Source organism: Gymnodraco acuticeps, unplaced genomic scaffold (assembly GCF_902827175.1).
Source record: "Gymnodraco acuticeps unplaced genomic scaffold, fGymAcu1.1, whole genome shotgun sequence".
Classification (NCBI taxonomy): domain Eukaryota; kingdom Metazoa; phylum Chordata; class Actinopteri; order Perciformes; family Bathydraconidae; genus Gymnodraco; species Gymnodraco acuticeps.
Window position 1 is genome coordinate 277,929 of NW_022990152.1, and position 19,094 is coordinate 297,022.

Below are 19,094 nucleotides of genomic sequence, written 5' to 3' on the forward strand. Positions count from 1 at the left end.
ATGCCCTTTTCTTAATGTCTTTCATTTTTTGTAAAGCACTTTGAATTGTGTTGAAAAGTGCTATATAAATAAACTTGCCTTGCCTTGCCTTGCCTTACTTTCTACCACTGCTAATACACATTCACAACAGCACAGCACTACTATTATTTTGCAAGTCCTGATGTGGTCATTTCCCGCGCTTTAGTAATTCATTATGAACTCAGCAGGAACGACGCATTCACTTTTTCTGTGTGGATTCCAGCCAATAGGAACTCAGAACCAGCTAGAGCCAACAGGCTGCGTTCGACCCAGGCGTCTGGTCCAATCAGTGACGAGTAGACTTCGTAAAGGCAGCCAATGGGACGTTAGGAGCATTGTGTGACCGAAGCAGAAAGCAAGGCTCTGCCGGTGCTCATTTCGCCGCTTCTCCACCCGGCTTGTCTTTTTTTGGGATCTATACTGCAATGGCGGAACAGCAGCAGCAGCAGCAGCAGTTCTACCTCTTGCTGGGCAACCTGATGAGCCCTGACAACAACGTCAGGAAGCAATCAGAGGTAAGAGAACCACAATACACGGGGTTGATTTCACAAGTTCGGTCAGTTGGTGAAATCGTGTTAGCAGCAGCTAAGCTACCGAGCCTGGCCGCGCGCGCAAGGCAGCTTTCACGTCACAGGTTATATAGCCCACGTGCAATGTGAAGCTGAAAGTGAGTTTACTGCTCGGTTTAAATCTAACTACTTCCACCATGTTGCGTCATACTGATATAGAGACTGTAAGTTGTCAGTGTTTGTGTCACACTGTCGGTTTGATTCAAAGCTAAATTGCCTAAACATCCCCACATTCTCCAGCTGACATGTGAAGCTAGTCATCTTAGCAAGTGGAGGAACAGGAAGTAGCATGAGAAGCTAAAAGGCTAACTCACTGAAGTGCCGGACATTGAAGCATATTTTCGTACAGGGGCCAAAATGTGGTACTACAATTTACGTCACAGTCCTAAAGTACTTTTTCCCCATTGACTTGCAATAGGGTCGGTTTTATTATTGCCAAGTACGTTAACATATACAAAAATAAACAAGTATGTGAAAAACAGACCACAGAACAATATAACAAATGTAAGCTTAAGGGAAAACTCTACTGCGCATGCTCTATCGGCCCACATCCGGTTACTTTTGCTCAGGGCAATATGGCTTCATGCGCCACTGAACAACTCAGAAATGAACGGTCCCTCCTTCAACGCTATATTTCTTCATACATCCTTGGTTATATTAGCTAGCAAACTATCGTTGAACAGTGATTAAAGAATTAAAGAAAGGACTTTAGGAAGTAAAAGATAACGTGAATGTCATGTAATAAGTTAAGTGTACTGATTAGCAACATAACAAGCAGTGGGAGGGAGGGAGCCAACACATGTACAGGACGAGCTATGTTAGCTCATGCAATGGCCTTCAGTTCAAATCAACATTTTAAACGTACTCTCTTTTTGGTTTGATGACACTGGTGAAGCTATTTATCTCAGTTTCAGTCACGTCATCTATAAAGGCTCATCCACTCACAGGATTAGCTTCTCTAGAGGATTTGTTTGGACTGAGTCTAGCTGGCCTATTCACTTTTTCCCCACCACGATTAGCCTCAAAGCATTGTTGCCAGTTTACCTCTTCAGCACCAGACTTTTGCATGAGGTAGTTGAATCTTATCACACTAGCAGTCAGCGTTTTTCTTTACAAAACCACACACTGTCTGCCCCGATACTAAGCTCATTGGAATTCATCCTTTTATAGCAACTCTCCCTTTCTGTCTTGCACACACAATAGGAATTGATCCATGTGTAGAGGACTTTAAAGCCACACGTCCACATTGACAACGCATTTGTAGGTGTCCAGATGCTTAATTAACTCTATTCAAGCCATGATGTACAATATTGTTAAGTCTTAGAGCTGTGAAGTGACCTAAAGTGTCCCCATTGTATTAAAGTTTCAGTTTTACTCTTTTATATCTGGGGAGTTTTAGATTGAGCTAGTGAAGATGGCACTTTATCAATGTATAAGTAAATCCCTTGAATGATAGTTGAACTAAGGATAATTATAATAGTGAGCCAGCAGATTTAGGAATCGGATTGTTATGAGTAATGTTAATGCCTTGTTTTAAATGTGTTTGGTCAGTAATTAGGTTTCTCTGCCAACATACTGTACTGTTGCCACAAAGCTGCTCTTCCCTGCTCGGCCTTTGTCATGCAAATGTACTCTGGGAATCCATTTACGAACTTTAATGGTCACATAATCAAGTTGTTTTTTTCCCCAGCAGAAATCTAGCCAAAGAGTTGTTTACCATTAGAACCACATGCAAATGATCTGACATTTCTCTTCAGAGCACACAGTTCCTCTTCATCCCCAGGAAGCATCATGTGTCTTTTGTGGTTTTAATGAAACAACACTGAAGACAAATCAACTGCCTCATGATTCATTTCACAAGGATAGTGTCTGAACTGCAATACGCGCATTTTTTTCTATTTTGGCCGTAATATATTTCAACATTGTTCATTCCCAAATCTAGATGTAGTTATGTTAAAAAAGTCAAATATGATTATTCTTTTACCACTGAATATCATTTTTGGCCTAAATGGACTACACTACAAGCTTATTATTTTACAGTCCAAGAAAGCCATGAACACAAAGTAAATAAAACAAGCTTTTGAAAAGCCACACCCATGTTTCTTAATTCACAAAGATTGATGCAATTGTCAACCAGCATGTGTTTCAGCGTGGAATTACAGGCATGTAAAAAATGCAATTTCTTTGTGACGGCCACAAAGTGAACATGACACCCGTGGACTGAGATTAATTTTTCACGGGGCTCGGTGTATCTGTAAGGCCCGTCTAACCCTTTCCACTGTCCATTCATGTTCTTCACAGGAGGCTTATGACACCATCGTGGGCCAGACCAAGATCACATTCTTGCTGCAGGCCATCCGAGATGTATCTGCTGCAGAAGAGGTTTGTACATTTATCTCTGACGTACCTAACCCACATAGATAATGCCTCCACTTTGAGAAAGGTGGCACATAAACGGCATTTAAAAAATGTAGTCCAGCCATTACACGGGCCCTCTACCCGGCCTGACACTAAGGCGCGTTATGAGTCATGGTTTTGGCATTTGGGAAGTTACGTTTACTCTTCAGTACAACAGCTGCTTGGCCCCTTGTGCTTCCTCTGCTTTCCTTTAACTGGAGGCTGATATTTTTAGAGTCTTGTAATGGGAGCCGGCAGAGAGGTGCCTTGCCCAAGGAGAGTGACTGCCTTTCTGGGATGTTCCAGGCTTTTTATTTATCTTGCCAATGAACATTGACTGTTAAAGTTCCATTACACTGTTGCCCAGTGACACTTAATACAATCATGGTGTTCATTTAGTAGAACTGGGATCAAATAAACATAAAAAAGCCTATCTGTCTCTCCAAATCAACAGTGATTCATTTGCGGCCATAAAGAAAATCCCGATGTCATGTTAAAACCAAACATTTGTTGTCCATTCAGGTCAAACAGATGGCGGCGGTGCTGCTGCGGCGTCTGCTGTCCTCGTCCTTTGAGGAGATTTACCCGGGTCTGACTCTGGAGATGCAGACGGTGATCAAGACGGAGCTGCTGACCAGCATCCAGACTGAGACCTCGCCCAACATCCGCAAGAAGGTCTGCGACATCGCAGCCGAGCTCACGCGCAACCTCATAGGTAAAGCTCCCCTAGAGATTCAATTAAACCGCTGTGAAGTTGTGGCGTCGTTACGTCAATATTACCACTATTGATCTTGTGATTAATGTTGTATTCTTTCTTGCAGATGACGATGGGAACAACCAGTGGCCAGAGGTGCTCAAGTTTCTGTTTGACTCTGTGAACTCCGACAGCGTTAACCTGCGAGAATCTGCCCTGCACATATTCTGGTGAGGCCCTCTTCGCTTGATGCCAAATAGTTTTTCTCAAGGCCATATTGTTGCAACTTGAAGTCAGCTGACCGTTGTGCTTGTTGTCGTCTTTAGGAACTTCCCAGGAATCTTCGGCAACCAGCAGCAGCATTATATGGAGGTCATCAAGCGAATGCTTGTTCAGTGCATGCAGGACCAGGATAACCCACATGTAAGATCTCATAAAAGGGGATTTTTGGGGAAGGTCATTTCCTGGATTATATGACTGTATATATTTCTCTCTCTTTTTCCTGTTATCCCTCAGATTCGCACCCTGGCGGCTCGGGCTGCATCGGCCTTCGTTCTGTCAAATGAAGGCAACACGGCCCTGCTGAAGCACTTCTCTGACCTGCTGCCAGGCATCCTGCAGGTAACGTTCAGTTCCTAGTGTCTATATCCTGAGGCGCTTTGTGTGGCTTCTTTGGCTCAGTGACCTCCATTAGTTACGGCTGCTATCTGAGTCTCAGGAACAGTACGGGCCGGTGTGAGTTTCCTAATGAGCCTCTTGAGAGGCATTAAGGCAATGTTACAGTAGTCTGTCATACATTAGCTAATGCTTACTTTACGAACAAGCTGCTTTGTACTTGATTGCCTTAGATGACAGTTTGCTAACAGAACCTCTTACTAATTGTTTCAATGCATACAGCTTATCCTCTTGCAACAGTGTTTAGTGCTTCTCCTGTGACTCGTGGAGGTTAAGCTTGTGGTGTAAATTCAGCAATAGCAGCATGACTGAAGATATGAATGCATTTGCAAAACTAACCATATCTTCTGTCTTTTTACAACCAGGCAGTGAACGAGTCGTGCTACCAGTCAGATGACTCAGTGCTCAAGTCCTTAGTGGAAATTGCAGACACCGCACCCAAATACCTGAGACCCAACCTGGAGGCCACGCTGCAGCTCTGCCTGAAGGTGATTTGACGGTTTTGCGTGGAAACATCTCGGAAATGCTTTAAATGTACATTAGACACGTCAGTCTCTTATGTGACTAACATGTTGCCATGTCTCCTCAGCTGTGTGCCGACTCCAACCTGACCAACATGCAGAGGCAGCTGGCCCTGGAGGTCATCGTCACTTTATCTGAGACTGCGGCAGCCATGCTGAGGAAACACACGGCCATCGTGGCTCAGAGTGGTGAGGATTTGTTCACCACCAATCAACCAAAGCCGTTTCCCCTCATATATTCTGGCCATTTTTAGACTGCCGTTATATTTGTTCTGTGTCTTCAGTTCCCCAGATGCTGGCTATGATGGTGGACCTCGAGGATGATGACGAGTGGTCCATGGCTGATGAGCTGGAGGACGATGACTTTGACAGGTGAGGCTTTCTTCATTACCACAAAGACGTACAAAAAGTATATTTTAAAAAGAACAAAATGCTCAGGCTTTGAAAATGTGTTGATGTGGGATTTGTTTCTTCCCCCCCCCCCCCCACCAGTAACGCTGTGGCTGGGGAGAGCGCTCTGGACAGAATCGCCTGTGGTCTGGGAGGAAAGATAATCCTGCCTATGATCAAACAGCACATCATGACGATGCTGCAGAACCGTAAGTTAAATCTGAGGATGACTGAATCACAGTTAACACTCACACGTTCTAATCTCAATGAATGAGATCAACTCGCTGTGTTTGTCTCCAGCTGACTGGAAGTATCGCCACGCGGGGTTGATGGCGCTGTCGGCCATCGGGGAGGGATGCCACCAGCAGATGGAGGCCATCCTCCAGGAGATCGTCAGCTTTGTCCTGATCTTCTGCTCCGATCCTGTAAGAAACGACTTAAAGTCATTTCATATGAAAATACAGCACTCGGAATATTATTGGGGCGGAAATAATAAGCTTCTTATTCCTTTTCCTTCAGCACCCAAGGGTACGCTATGCTGCCTGCAACGCAATTGGACAAATGGCCACAGACTTTGCCCCGACCTTCCAAAAGAAGTTCCACGACAAGGTAACGAATGCACTCAATGTGATGCAGTAGATTAGAGAGTAAAAAGTAAAGTTTTTCTAGTGTATATTTAAAGACTGACCCTTCGCTTCCAGGTGATCTCCGCTCTGCTTCAGACCATGGAGGACCAGAGTAACCCTCGGGTTCAGGCTCACGCTGCGGCCGCCCTCATCAACTTCACAGAAGACTGTCCCAAATCCCTGCTGATCCCGTATCTGGACAGCTTGGTGCAGCACCTTCACGTCATCATGGTTGCCAAGCTGCAAGAGGTACAAATCTGCACTTTATTTAGAATAATTGAGAGCATTATAGCCACTGTTAGTGAACTTTAATGATTTTGTTCCACTCCCAGTTGATCCAGAAGGGCACCAAACTGGTCCTGGAGCAGGTGGTGACATCCATCGCCTCGGTGGCCGACACTGCGGAGGAGAAGTTTGTGCCGTACTACGACCTGTTCATGCCCTCACTCAAACACATCGTGGAGAACGCCGTGCAGAAGGAGCTCCGGCTGCTGCGAGGAAAGACCATCGAGTGCATCAGCCTCATCGGGCTGGCCGTCGGCAAGGAGAAGGTACGTCTGCACAGGTGGGGAAAACGTTTGATTAAATGATGGCTGGCGGCCATATTCACATCTGTCCTTCTCTCTCTGTTCTGGCATTAGTTCATGCCAGATGCGTCAGCAGTCATGCAGCTGCTCCTCAAAACCCAGACAGACTTCAACGACCTGGAGGACGACGATCCTCAGGTGGGTACACTTGAACAGGACTGTGTGAACCATCAGTTTTCTGCATATTGCCTTTTTGTAATGATTTCTGTGGCGTTTTCAGATCTCATACATGATCTCAGCTTGGGCCAGGATGTGTAAGATCCTGGGGAAGGAGTTTCAACAGTATCTGCCTGTAGTGATGGGCCCCCTGATGAAGACTGCATCCATCAAGCCTGAAGTGGCCCTACTGGACAGTAAGTAACAGCAGACTGGCCGTACAATGCAAAAGCATAGGGGACAGAATGAAAGATGCCATATTTAAATGTGTTTCTCCGTCTCTAGCCCAGGACATGGAGAGCATATCAGAGGACGACGGCTGGGAGTTTGTGAACCTGGGAGACCAGCAGAGTTTCGGCATCAAGACGGCCGGCCTGGAGGAGAAGGCCACCGCCTGCCAGATGCTGGTGAGCAGTCCACTCTGATGCAGCAGCAAAACACTGAGATGCACAAATGTATTTCTAAGAGACTGTTGTTTTCCAGGTGTGTTATGCCAAAGAGCTGAAGGAGGGCTTTGTGGAGTACACAGAGCAGGTGGTGAAGCTGATGGTGCCTCTACTCAAGTTCTACTTCCATGATGATATCCTTTTATCACAGACTTTGACGTCTTTGATCTGTTATTGTCAGCATAGTGATTTGTATTGTTATGAGGCTTTATGGTGGCGTTTCCTTAACGTACTCACGTGTGCGGGTGGCAGCAGCCGAGTCCATGCCCCTGCTGCTGGAGTGTGCGAGGGTCCGAGGGCCGGAGTACCTCACCCAGATGTGGCACTTCATGTGCGACGCTCTCATCAAGTCCATCGGCACGGAGCCAGACTCGGACGTCCTGTCGGAAATCATGCACTCGTTCGCCAAGGTAACGGCGTCTACCTGAAATGTCTCATCACAGCATTTCCATTTCAATGGGATTTCTGAAGCAGATGATGGAAGTGTTTTCTCTACAGTGCATTGAGCTGATGGGAGACGGCTGTCTGAACAACGAGCATTTTGAGGAGCTGGGCGGCATCTTAAAGGGAAAACTGGAGGAGCATTTCAAGAACCAGGAGCTCCGACATAGTGAGGCGTTTTTTTTTTAACGGCACACCATAGAATTTTTCTTGTAACAAGTTTTCCATCATATTGTGTTTTATGCATAATACTCACAGAATGATTCTTTGTTCTTCACAGCAAAGAGACAGGATGAAGACTATGATGAGCAGGTGGAGGAATCACTACAAGACGAGGTAATTATTTAAATGGGTTACAGTCAAATAGTTTGTCTAATAAATACGATCGTAAACAATTTTTGTAAATGTTCAACGTGATTCTTCTTGTTCTACAGGATGAGAACGATGTGTACATCCTGACCAAAGTGTCAGACATCCTGCACTCGGTGTTCAGTAGTTACAAAGAGAAAGTGCTTCCTTGGTTTGAGCAGCTTCTGCAGCTCATCGTCCAGCTCATAGTAAGTCCAGTAAAACAAGTGTTAAGTGCCAAAGGGTCAGTAGATGGTGTCGGTCTGATGGATTATGAGTCTAACTCTTATCTGAACTTGTCTTCAGTGTCCCAGCAGGCCATGGGCGGACAGACAGTGGGGTCTGTGCATCTTCGACGACGTGGTGGAGCACTGCAGCCCCGCCTCCTTCAAATATGCCGAGGTTTTCCTGCAGCCGATGTTGCAGTCGCTGTGTGACACGAGTCCTGAAGTTCGGCAGGCGGCCGCTTATGGTGTCGGCGTCATGGCTCAGTACGGAGGAGAGCTCTACCGCCCGTTCTGTACAGGTATTGCGGAGCGCTGGTCTTTAGTTGTTATGTCGTTAGCTTGGGGCTCTTTAGTTTTAACTCACTGCCTCTCTGTTTCGTTGCCCCAGAGGCCATCCCGCTGATGGTCAGAGTCATCCAGTCAGCTGACTCCCGCGTCAAGGAGAACGTCAACGCCACGGAAAACTGCATCTCCGCCGTAGGAAAGGTCATGCGGTTTAGACCGGAGTGCGTTAACGTCAACGAGATTCTTCCCCATTGGCTCAACTGGCTCCCGCTCCTCGAGGACAAAGAGGAGGCCGTGCACACGTTCGACTTCCTGTGTGACCTCATTGAAAGGTATGGTGCCTGTGTGGGGAAAAAAAGACATCTGAAATTATTTAGTAAACCATTCGTTGTACAAACTCATTTTTTTTTCTTTTCCCGCAGCAACAATCCCATTGTCCTCGGACCAGATAACGCCAACCTTCCCAAGGTTTTCCTCATCATCGCAGATGGAGTTGCAAACGAATCGGTGAAGACTGAAGACGCATGCAGCAAGCGGATGGCTGATGTCATCCGTCAAGTACAGGTAAATAGTCGATTTAAAAACAAAAGATTGACATGCATTGTGAGATTTTCCCAGATTGATTTGGCTTCATCTTGTCCCTCAGGGGTCGGGAGGTTTATGGACGCAGTGTGTATCGACACTGAACGAGACGCAGCAGAAAGCCATTCAGGAACTACTGAATACTGCCTGAAGCCCAGGTCACCTCCCCGCTCTTTAATTAAAAAAAGCCCATGAAGAAAAGTTGAGCTCCTGGACCTCTTCCATACACTTCTTCCTCCTGCTCTGATCTGTAGTGTGTATGGACGCCAGCTTCAAACCCCCCCCCCTTCCCCTTAATCACCACCCTAACTATTGTATAACTCAACCAACATTCAGCCAAATGGGGGAGCAGGATGGATATTTATGACAATGGAGGACATTGGCCATCCACCTCAAAGACTTTCACCCTGTACCCAAGGAAGTGGGAACCAGAGTAAAGTGTCCCTGTCTAATATCCGGACGTTTTGTTTCCAACCATTCCCTGATGTTTGACTCGTCTCGTCGTGCCCAGAGGGACTCGTTCTCCACGTCGCCCAAAACAAACTCATTGGACAGTCAGGGGGCCAATGTGGGGGGAAATGGGGGCAGGACATTACTGTGGACTGAGCAATTGAATGCACACTTTGGGCGATCACTGCCTGTCTCCTGTGAAATTTACTTTTTTTTTGTATTTTTTATTTCTTCTCAGTGTCACATTGGGAGGAAACGGCTTCTTGTCTGCCACAGCTTGGAGGGATTCTAAAAAATAGATTAAAAAAAAAAAGTAATGGCATGTTAAGTGGCTAGAAAACATAGTTCGAAAAATTACATCATCGTTGTCTTGGAGAGTTGATTTAAAAGCAGCTTCCCTCCGTTAGCCTTCCAGATAGCTGTTCAGTCTGAAGATGAAATGTTTTGCTTAACGGTTCCCAGCCCTTTAGGTAGCAGTGTAAGTAAGGGGCTCTCAGAAAATCAGAGCAATAAATCTGTTGTTGGTCACAGCCTCATGGCACGTGACAAGATGGAGGAACATGAATTGTAGAGTATTTGTAAAATGCGTGTTACCATACTCTTAACTTTATGGTTTTGACCCTTTGCAGCCCTGCAGGTATGTGATGGAATTCTGGAAACTACCAACAATAAAATTCCATTTGAATTCTGACAAGTTTTCATTTGATTTATTTATTAAAGGAATAGTTGAAAATATTTATTGCCTTGCCCAGAGTTGGATTAAAAGACTCGTAGTTATTCAACAAGTGTGCACTGCATATTGGCTAGTTTATGATAAAGTATTCCAACACAAGCAGGCTATGCTTACAGTTATTTCATTAGAAAACACCACAGCAAATTCCCAATGGGTGTTATTTCTATTAACAGACCAGATATTGGACATTAAATTGTTACAGGCATAAATTAAACCGGTAACTTTTTCAGAAAGTCAGCCCACTTTTAAGCACGAGTTGTTTAGTTACCAGAGGTGTAAGAAGAATTCAAATGATTTACTTAATTTTTTTAGTAAAACTAGCTTTCCTACAGTATAAAAATACTTGGCTACAAGTGAAAGTCCTGCATTCAAAAGGGTACTATCATAATATACTTTAAGCCGGTAGCCTATAGGTAAAACTACTCAATATGCAGGATAGCCCCTTTGAACACCATTCAATTATAGTATTGAACTATTCATTTGCATTATTGTGTTTATTTCAACTATGGTTGCATTTGGTAAAAGTGGGGTTCATTTGAGATGTACTTCATGCTGTGCTACTGAATAACTATGTATTGATTTATGCATTTTTAAACAAATTCAGCATTAAAGCTGTCCGACAGATGTAGTAGAGTAAAAAGTACAATATTTGCTTACAAAATGTAGTGGAGAGTAAAAGCAAGTAGCACAGCAAAAATACTTCAGTAAAGAACTTGCATGTTGTACAGTACGCGAGTAAATGTACTTAGTTACTTTACCCCACTGTTAGCTACTAGCTTCGGAGCTAACTACACCCCCTTTATCAGCAGGTCAAAACGAGTTGTAGCATTTATTTATCGATAATAGACTGTACACAAAAACATGAATTACTTAATACTAACTTTACTTGCTCGTTCTCCATGGTACCGTGGGCAGGAGGTTAATTAATTGCAGCGGTTGGTGGCTAATTGACAGCTTGGTACAATCATAAGCATAACTTTCCGTCACTCGCGCTTTTTCCTCTCCTTTAACAATCGCTAGTGTTTAACAAACACCCTGCGTAACAAGTTATAACTTTAATTAAATTAAAACCCATTAAAAAAAGTACTTGTGCAAACCTTTTTGTCTGGACTATTTTCTTGTGGGGCGCAGTGATACCTGTAGTCTCGAATGGTTGCCTAGCAATGACCAGACTCTCGGCCGGAAGTGACAGACTTTTTCCTGTTTCCATTTATACATTATTTGATTTTTTTCATCAAGCTAATCTTAGTAATATTTTGTTTTTACCTTTCTATATAGAATTATTTCAAGCATAACTTTCCCCCTTGCTAAAATATAACTTTTTAAGAGGAATTCAACCTATCAAAAGAGGGCGTCAAGTCAACGAGTACTACTAGCCAATCAGTGCACAGTAGGGCTTTCTAATCGCTAATGGATTTAAGATAATTGTCCAATAGTTGCTTTTAATTGCATGCACATAATGATATGGTCCCAAGGTATTTGACAGACATCACAAAGCAGCCATGCTTTATTAGGACATCTATGCCAACAGCAAAAAAGTTTAAATTAAAGCTTTCAACCTAACTCAGTCATGGATGGTGACCACGGCCTCTTCTGTAGAGAGATGGAAATGTATTTTCTTACAAAAACTTGAATATACATGTTGTACGGCCTATACTGGCAATAGAGTGAAGTTCTGACAAATTGCTTTAGCATGGAAACATTTTGTGTGTACATATAAAGGATAGCAGGTAGTTCTCTAAATTCAATTTGGGGCCGTTTTCTAACATTGACCTTGGCTGTTTTAATCTCCAGACCAGCTGGAACACCTGGCTAAATGAATGACAGGCTTCTCACATTTCTAAATGACATCCTAATATCCTCCACAAGTGCAATGTATTTGCTAAGACCAGCTCAAGATTTCACTTTTGAAGAAAACTCTTCCACACACAGTATCGGTTTGATTTCTAGAGCCACTGATCGCTCCCCTGGCGTTATGATCAGACCATGAAGAAGGGGAAACAAGTAGTGTTCAGGATTGTGTGCAGGCAGTCTGTCCTTGAATTGCATGGCTGTCTAAGTGACAGAATTGATTTTAAATCCCGATTAAAACACTGATGATTTGAGCAGATTTGTTCCACATAGAACACAAAGATTGTTAGTTTAAATTAACACTACCAGATCAGAGATAGGTGTATTTCAGTCTCAGTTGAGATAATACAATATTTACAGTGATCTGTACAAGTGACGTGAAAGTGCCTGACAGGAAGGTAAGAGAGGAAGATGTCAGAAAGGAGGAGCTTCACATTGAAATATTGAGATTTAGTCAGATTCCTACAGGACAAATGACTACAGAGTCTCCAGTCAGTTTCATTTGCCACCATCCCACATGTAGTCTTCCTCCTTTTTCACTCTTTTATTGGAGCATGTCCACAAAAGCGTCAAATTCGTCGATGTTTTTTTCATAGACGGCAAGTTTCTCTGGCAGTGAGTCCTGTAGACAAGAAATGACATGTCCCCGTTATACCATACTTCTTTGTGGTGATAGGTTTAAAGAAGGAATCAAAACGTTCTCATACGAATAAAACAATAAGAAGTGTGTTACCAGGTCATCGGCCATCGACTGGGCGCTGATGTGAAGAGAGAGGCTGGCCAGTTGCGGAGGGTTTTGAAACTCTCTGTAGAAAGTGCCCAGATCCATCGGCAGCAGGTCGTCTTTAGAGAAGGCTGGACGCTACACACAGAAGCAGACAGGCAATCAAACATCTCCGGATGAAATACATAAAAGGTACAGATTAAAGAAATGGTTAATGGCTTTAGAGGTGCTGATAAGTGGCTTTTGTTATTGATTGACAGAGCTAAGGCTAGCCGTTTCCCCTGGTTACAGTTTTTGTGCTAAGGTAACCCTTAGATGCCCGAGTGACTGGACCCTACACTCTTCCATAAGTGGGTCAAAAAGGACCCGTTATTCTGAGACCCTCACAGTATTCCAGTCCCTTTTCAAAACTCATCTCCTCTTGTCTACTCATAGCCCACCCCCCATCAATCCATGCCGGTTGATCAAGTTTGATAGTCCTATACCCCCCCCCACCCTAACCTTCCCTTATATTGTAAAGCGATTTTGAGTCCTTGAAAAGCCCTATACAAATATAATGTATTATTATTATGATTATACTGACAGGTATCAGATCTTGCTGTGTAAAATAATCTTCCTGAGAGGTGTCACTTGTGATGTCGTCTGTGTGGTCCACAGTGAATGTATTCCTGACAGCCACAGGTGATAAGAATCAAAGGTTCCCATAGGATCCCATAGAAAATGCATGCGGGTCATTTTTGACCCACTTATGGAAGCTTGGCATGATATCCAAAACATGTTTTTTGAGAAATAGCTGGAATATGAAAACCACCTCAGCGGGTCAAAAAAGACCCACTTATGCATCTAAGGGTTAAGCTAATCGGCTGCTATTTGTGGCTTCCTTTTAGTTTTAAAGGAGAAAATGTCTTAATAATCACGACACTCTTAAGTCTTTAAACCTGTCAGGCAGCACTTCAGACTAAATGTTCAAGTTTAGCATGTATTAACACTTTTGTAATGCAACATATTGTGCTAATGTATTGTTCTTTAAGCCTGGAGAGTACGTACAAAGTCGACCATGACGAAGTCGTCCTGCTGCCCCGATCCCTCCGAGCCCTGAGAGTGGAGGCTGGCCTGCAGAGGGGAGGGGCAGGGGGGCGAGTCCGGAGGCTGCACCTGCACACACACACAGACAGAAAGTCCTTACTGTCGAAAACTTAAAACACCTTGATTTGGCTGTATCTGCGAAACATTTTGATCATATGGTATCATAAAATCCATTTCAACACAAATCAAACTGCCTGATATAAAGACACATTTGGGACATCATCTTTGTTTTGATAGTTACCATGGGATCATTCTCCTCTGAGTCCAGGCCTCGAGGAGCAAATGCAGCAAATGGCAGGTCCAGACTGGCTGCTGTTAACTACACACACACACACACACACACACGGAACTTAATTACGTGTACTCCTACATTTTCATCACTCGGACAGTTACCCTCTTGAGCAGGGTGGAGTGCGTTACAAAACATCTACGTTCATATGTTTTTAAATCAGAGTTATCAGTTTGGGATTTACCTGTGTGTTGGGTTTATTGACAAAGGCTCCAATTTTCCTGGTGAAGGCGTTGAGCGACTCCACGGGGTCGGAGGGGGAGACGCTCCTCCGCCCTTCATCCCTCCTTCTTTCTCCACTGTGCGTCAGGCCATCGTCATCACCACTTTGAAGAGAGATGTTACCGTTTAGACATTTCAGATTTAAGGAGATCTATGTGGCGCACATTGAGTCCCTCTTCTTTCCCACCGTTCACAATATCTCTTGCTAAAAAGCCAATATTCAACATATGGCTCTATATACCAACAGATAACATCTAGTTATTTCCTTAAGACGGTTACAAGTTAGGTTAGGTTAGTAAATCAAATATGTTTTGAATTACCTGCCACCAGGAGTGTTGGCAGCTTGTTCTACTGTGAGATGAGCATCAGCTCCATGAAGAGGTTGAGTTGGAGCCAATACAACTCCTCCGTGCTCCTTCCCAGCATGCAATGCCTGAAGAGGAAGAACAAAGCAGAGTTATAGGGGATTCAATATAAATATGTATTTTAAAACTGAATTTTTCTGATGGGAAATGTAGGCATCCCGGACATATAAGACTCATATAGCTATAAGTATGTATCAATAAATGTGTATGTGATGCTTCACCTGGCTTGCAGCAGGGGGACACAGCTCAGCAGCTCCAGCTGGAGGGTGATATGAAAACCTGGAAGCATACAGCTAGAGACAGGAAGAAGAAGAGGGATCATTCATCACAAAACACTGCAGCGTAACATTGGAGACACACTGTTGGATGACGGGGTTTAAAACTGTGGTACATAATAGTAAAACATCACAATGAAACGGGAGATAAGTGTTTAAAGTGATGGAGCCTCACACAGTCAAAGCCAATAATGATGCAACACACACATCAAAACACATGACAAAATGTGAGTGATCAGCAGTTTTTAGTGCAGTTTAAAAGGTGCATCACACACTTCCACAGTGGCCGTATAGACTCACAGTGTGAGTGACAAGTCCAGGAGCCAATGGAAGCGGCAGACTGTCCAGGGGGAGGGGCTTAGACAGTTTACAGGGCGAAGGACTCAGTGTACACACACACTGACCAAACACAGACACACACACACAGATAAACATACAATTAAAAAAGACAGGAAAAAGAAAACGGACAAAGAGAGAAAAGAGACGGTGAAATAAAAAGCAGTTGTGAAAATGGAGAGCAGAAGTCACAGTGTAAAGAAAGAGATGTTAACGAGGATTAAAGGAGTGAGTCGTGTTACCTGTGAGGGAGGGGAGGTGGAGAAGGAGGTGGTGCAGACCTCCTGGGAATCCTGAACTCCTACATATCCTCCGTCCTCATCATCTAGAGCTCTGAACACACACATTATAATATTTCAGTTCTTCACATCCTACTGGGGGCAGACAAGTAAAACACAGATGGAGAATTGACCTTATTTTGTCCTTTAAGCAGGAACATGTAATTGTTTCTTTATTCTGTGGATGCAAAAGATGTTTTGTAGCTACCTGTAGTTGCAGGGATGTCCCATGTTTGCATTACGGTGGCCGATGCCAGGTGGATCCACAAAGTGATCCACGATGATCCCCACGATGGGAGCAGACTTCTCAAACTGTCTGCAGAAAACCACAGTTCAACCGTTTACTCGTGGTGCGAGTAGTGAAGCACCAAAGCTAAAATGTAACCATCTCTTTATCCACTCAGAAAACAGATATGTTCCTTATTAATAAACTCATCATCATTTTCTTGATAAGAAGACTGTGTTGTTTCTCATGCTGAGTGTTAAGTACCTGTTGGACATGAATGCCAGGTTGGTGCGGTAAGCACATGACAGTGTAACCGTGCCAACAGGTGTGCCAACAACACCGACACGCACCGTCTGAAAACCTTAAAAACAAACAACAAACCTCAGTAAAGAAACATGAATTTGTTTTAAATATAGGTTATGAAAGTAATATCTAAATGTTATTCTACTGATGTTAACTTCTATGTGTTTGTGGTTTTTAATGTATCTTCAAGATAGAACAACTGTAACATCGCCCAGGGATTAATGAAGTGTTTAAGATTCTGATTGGTGTTTTATTGTATGTTTTTATCACTTTTAAGAATAATAAACATGTCTAATTAATACGTAATCCTCTCCCTGAGCAGTTTCAGCCCCAGAAGGCAAAACAAGACATTTATTTCTGAACAAATAACTGGGTCTTTTCAAGTCCATTTGCATCTTATTCTATAAGGTCTAACACACAAGTATATGTGTGTAAAACCTTCCTTTTGTAATGTTTACGGTCAAATAAGTCGACCTTGAGCTACGAGTGTTGTTTTCTGTGATTTACGACATGTCCGTCAGGAAGCAGAGTTTAAGGTTACCTTCTCCTAATCCACTCAGCTGCACTTCCCCGAAGTAAATCCTAGAAATAAGAGAGGCAGAGACAGACGGTGTCACATGTCAAACATCAACTCAACGTAACAAGAGACCAAACAAAGCTGCTGCAGTTTACCAGCTGTTCCCTCACCTGTATAATATCACATAGTCGTGTCCCTGCTTTCTGGACAGCTTGTAGGCGGGTGTTACTCTGGTGATGGCCAGCAGAGACTTCAGAAGGACAGACAGACGGTTGTAGACTGTGTACGACACCTTGATGTCCTTATCACACCTGCAGCAGAAACAATGACTCGTTCAAAATCAGCAGTGTGGCGGCATTTCAAATAGATGTCAGCTTAATAATACGATGGAGTCATCAGTGTGTCTAATAGTCTTTGGGAATCTGTTTTGGAGCAGCTTCATTTATTTCAAGCAGTAACAAAGTGTAACAGCAGTTTTTAAACAACAGCAGCACTTCAGACTACAAAATGTCACTCGCAGAGACAAAGTAAGCCATTTATAACTTAAAGCATCTGACACACGCTCCGATTCAATTTTCTCCATTGTTCCTTTGATCACAAAGCAGGCTTCATTTGGCAGAAAAGCATCACAGTGTTGCTCATGATGAAAGGATCATTACATCACAGCACAGAGGTTTATTACCTCAGACACTGAACTGCTCATCAAAGCTATTCATGTGCATAATATACAACACTCAGAAACTCTGCAGCACTTTATATATGGCTGCTTATACTTAAAAACATGCCAAATGTACTCACTTCTCATTCATCTCCAGACACCATGTCTCCAACTCCATTGAGTCCCCCTGAGTGAGTAAGACAGAAAGATTTGTGTATACAAAATGTAAATAAGGAGTAAGATAATTGTGTGTTTACTATTCCAAAAGTATGAGGAATGTCAAACCTCTGACGTCTTCAGGGAGATCTCGACGCACATGGAGCGCCCGATGCCTGGGAGTTGTCCTGCCAGCGCCTTTTTAGCTTCATGAGTCACCTCTGGGATGTCTTTGATGGCCAAATTAAACTAGAAGAAGTCATAATAACAACAAAAATGACTTAAATGTACACTATAGACGAAGATCAACCATCCAAGCCAGATACATTTATGAGAAAATCTACACTGTACATCCGATCCACAATTTCAATGGTCAAATATTTTACCCAATCAGAGCCAGTAGGCGATGAGGACGAGCGAGTGCATATCTTCTCTCCAAGCCGCGCTTGGACAATCACCTGGACAGTCTACAAAGAGGACATGAGAAACCATTACTAGTCAGTAGGAAATACAGATATATCAGTAACAACAAGTATCTCAAAACCTGCGCAAATAAAACTGTCTCCATGTAAAGAGTGTGGGAATCAAAGCTTCTGCTAACAGAATGAGCCACGGGCGTTTAGACATCTACACTCAAAGAGGCTGCATTCCTTTCCTATGTCGGAAACAACAACATCATACAGGCGTGTTACCTTTAAGGCAAAGAACTTAATGAACTTGTCCAAGTCTTTTTTATCCTGGGGACTCAGGCCACTCTCCATGTTGTCACGACCCTGGGATCAATCAAGAAAACATGATCTATTGTACTGTATAGCACCGTGCTAAACAGTAAAGCAATCATACTAGTACACAACACAGCATGTCAAATATACAATTAATACATTTGTGAGCAAAGACAAATGTTGCCACTTACTGCAGCCATAATTATAATGAATTGTAATTGTCAAATACAAATAATTGCCAAGAAAAGTGAATTCATGTCTTGTAAAATGTGTGAATACATGAATCGTCAGTTAATAGAAATATTTGGATCAAAACAAGCCTTTTTTTCAACCAATAAATTGAACAATTAGTAACTGATATAATACCTAATATATAATACAATTCTGCTTGGAGTAGTTTTAAAGGAAAATACTGTTTATCACAATTATTTTAACCCTATTTAAGCATCTGTTTCTGTACAAGTTAGCAAGTAAGGCCTCCTCGTTGACATTCAATTATGCGGATAGTATTTGGAGGTCATGTTAAACGACACAATATACTGAAAACCAGCTTTTTACAGTGCAAAACAGCACGTTATGTTCTTATGTTTTCGTGTAAAACACAAATATAACTGATGTTTACTAACCGTTGACGTTGCAGCTAATGCTAAGCAAGCTAGCTGAATAACACGCACTTAAAATGTATCACAAAACAGCAACACTTACATTAGCTTTTCCCCTGGGAACGTAGCTTCAATAAAATACAACTTAATTCAATATAAATGACATAAAACGCTGTGTTTTATGAACAGTTAAAAGCCTATTTCAGAGGTAAACAACGACGGAGCTACTTCTCTGTTTATCTTCTCCATGTCGACGTGTTTGTATGGCACATCGTTCACTGCGGCACTTTCGTTGATTTGAAAAAAGTATTTAAAATGTTAAATACACAATTCGTTTTG

At 43.0% G+C, this 19,094-nt stretch overlaps 2 protein-coding genes across 4 annotated transcripts; one reads left to right on the forward strand and one right to left on the reverse strand.

The window, feature by feature from the left end:
* The first annotated feature begins 343 nt into the window (after positions 1-343).
* kpnb3 (karyopherin (importin) beta 3) lies at positions 344-10,105 on the forward strand. Its single transcript, XM_034217309.1, has 26 exons — positions 344-533; positions 2,889-2,969; positions 3,507-3,699; positions 3,806-3,908; positions 4,005-4,101; positions 4,195-4,299; positions 4,719-4,841; positions 4,943-5,063; positions 5,159-5,246; positions 5,367-5,473; positions 5,565-5,689; positions 5,784-5,873; positions 5,966-6,139; positions 6,223-6,441; positions 6,532-6,615; positions 6,698-6,830; positions 6,919-7,040; positions 7,117-7,213; positions 7,317-7,489; positions 7,578-7,689; positions 7,801-7,856; positions 7,955-8,077; positions 8,175-8,394; positions 8,484-8,712; positions 8,803-8,944; positions 9,027-10,105. Exons 1-26 carry the CDS (start codon positions 444-446, stop codon positions 9,111-9,113), a joined length of 3,294 nt encoding a protein of 1,097 aa, XP_034073200.1. The 5' UTR covers positions 344-443; the 3' UTR covers positions 9,114-10,105.
* Positions 10,106-11,620: 1,515 nt separating this feature from the next.
* atg13 (ATG13 autophagy related 13 homolog (S. cerevisiae)) lies at positions 11,621-19,023 on the reverse strand. 3 transcript variants are annotated; one of them, XM_034217311.1, is made up of 18 exons: positions 18,859-19,023; positions 18,124-18,204; positions 17,818-17,898; positions 17,561-17,680; positions 17,416-17,462; positions 16,788-16,928; positions 16,642-16,682; positions 16,062-16,158; positions 15,780-15,887; positions 15,536-15,626; positions 15,258-15,356; positions 14,904-14,975; positions 14,638-14,750; positions 14,280-14,421; positions 14,048-14,125; positions 13,768-13,875; positions 12,730-12,858; positions 11,621-12,618 (listed from the first exon to the last, which is right to left on the reverse strand). In XM_034217311.1, the coding sequence occupies exons 2-18, from the start codon at positions 18,190-18,192 to the stop codon at positions 12,541-12,543; spliced, it is 1,614 nt and encodes a 537-aa protein (XP_034073202.1). In that variant the 5' UTR covers positions 18,193-18,204; positions 18,859-19,023; the 3' UTR covers positions 11,621-12,540. The 3 variants fall into 3 exon arrangements, with proteins under 3 accessions (XP_034073202.1, XP_034073203.1, XP_034073204.1); XM_034217312.1 differs by having other exon boundaries at positions 18,780-19,023; XM_034217313.1 differs by lacking the exon at positions 15,258-15,356.
* Between the last annotated feature and the right edge of the window lie 71 nt (positions 19,024-19,094).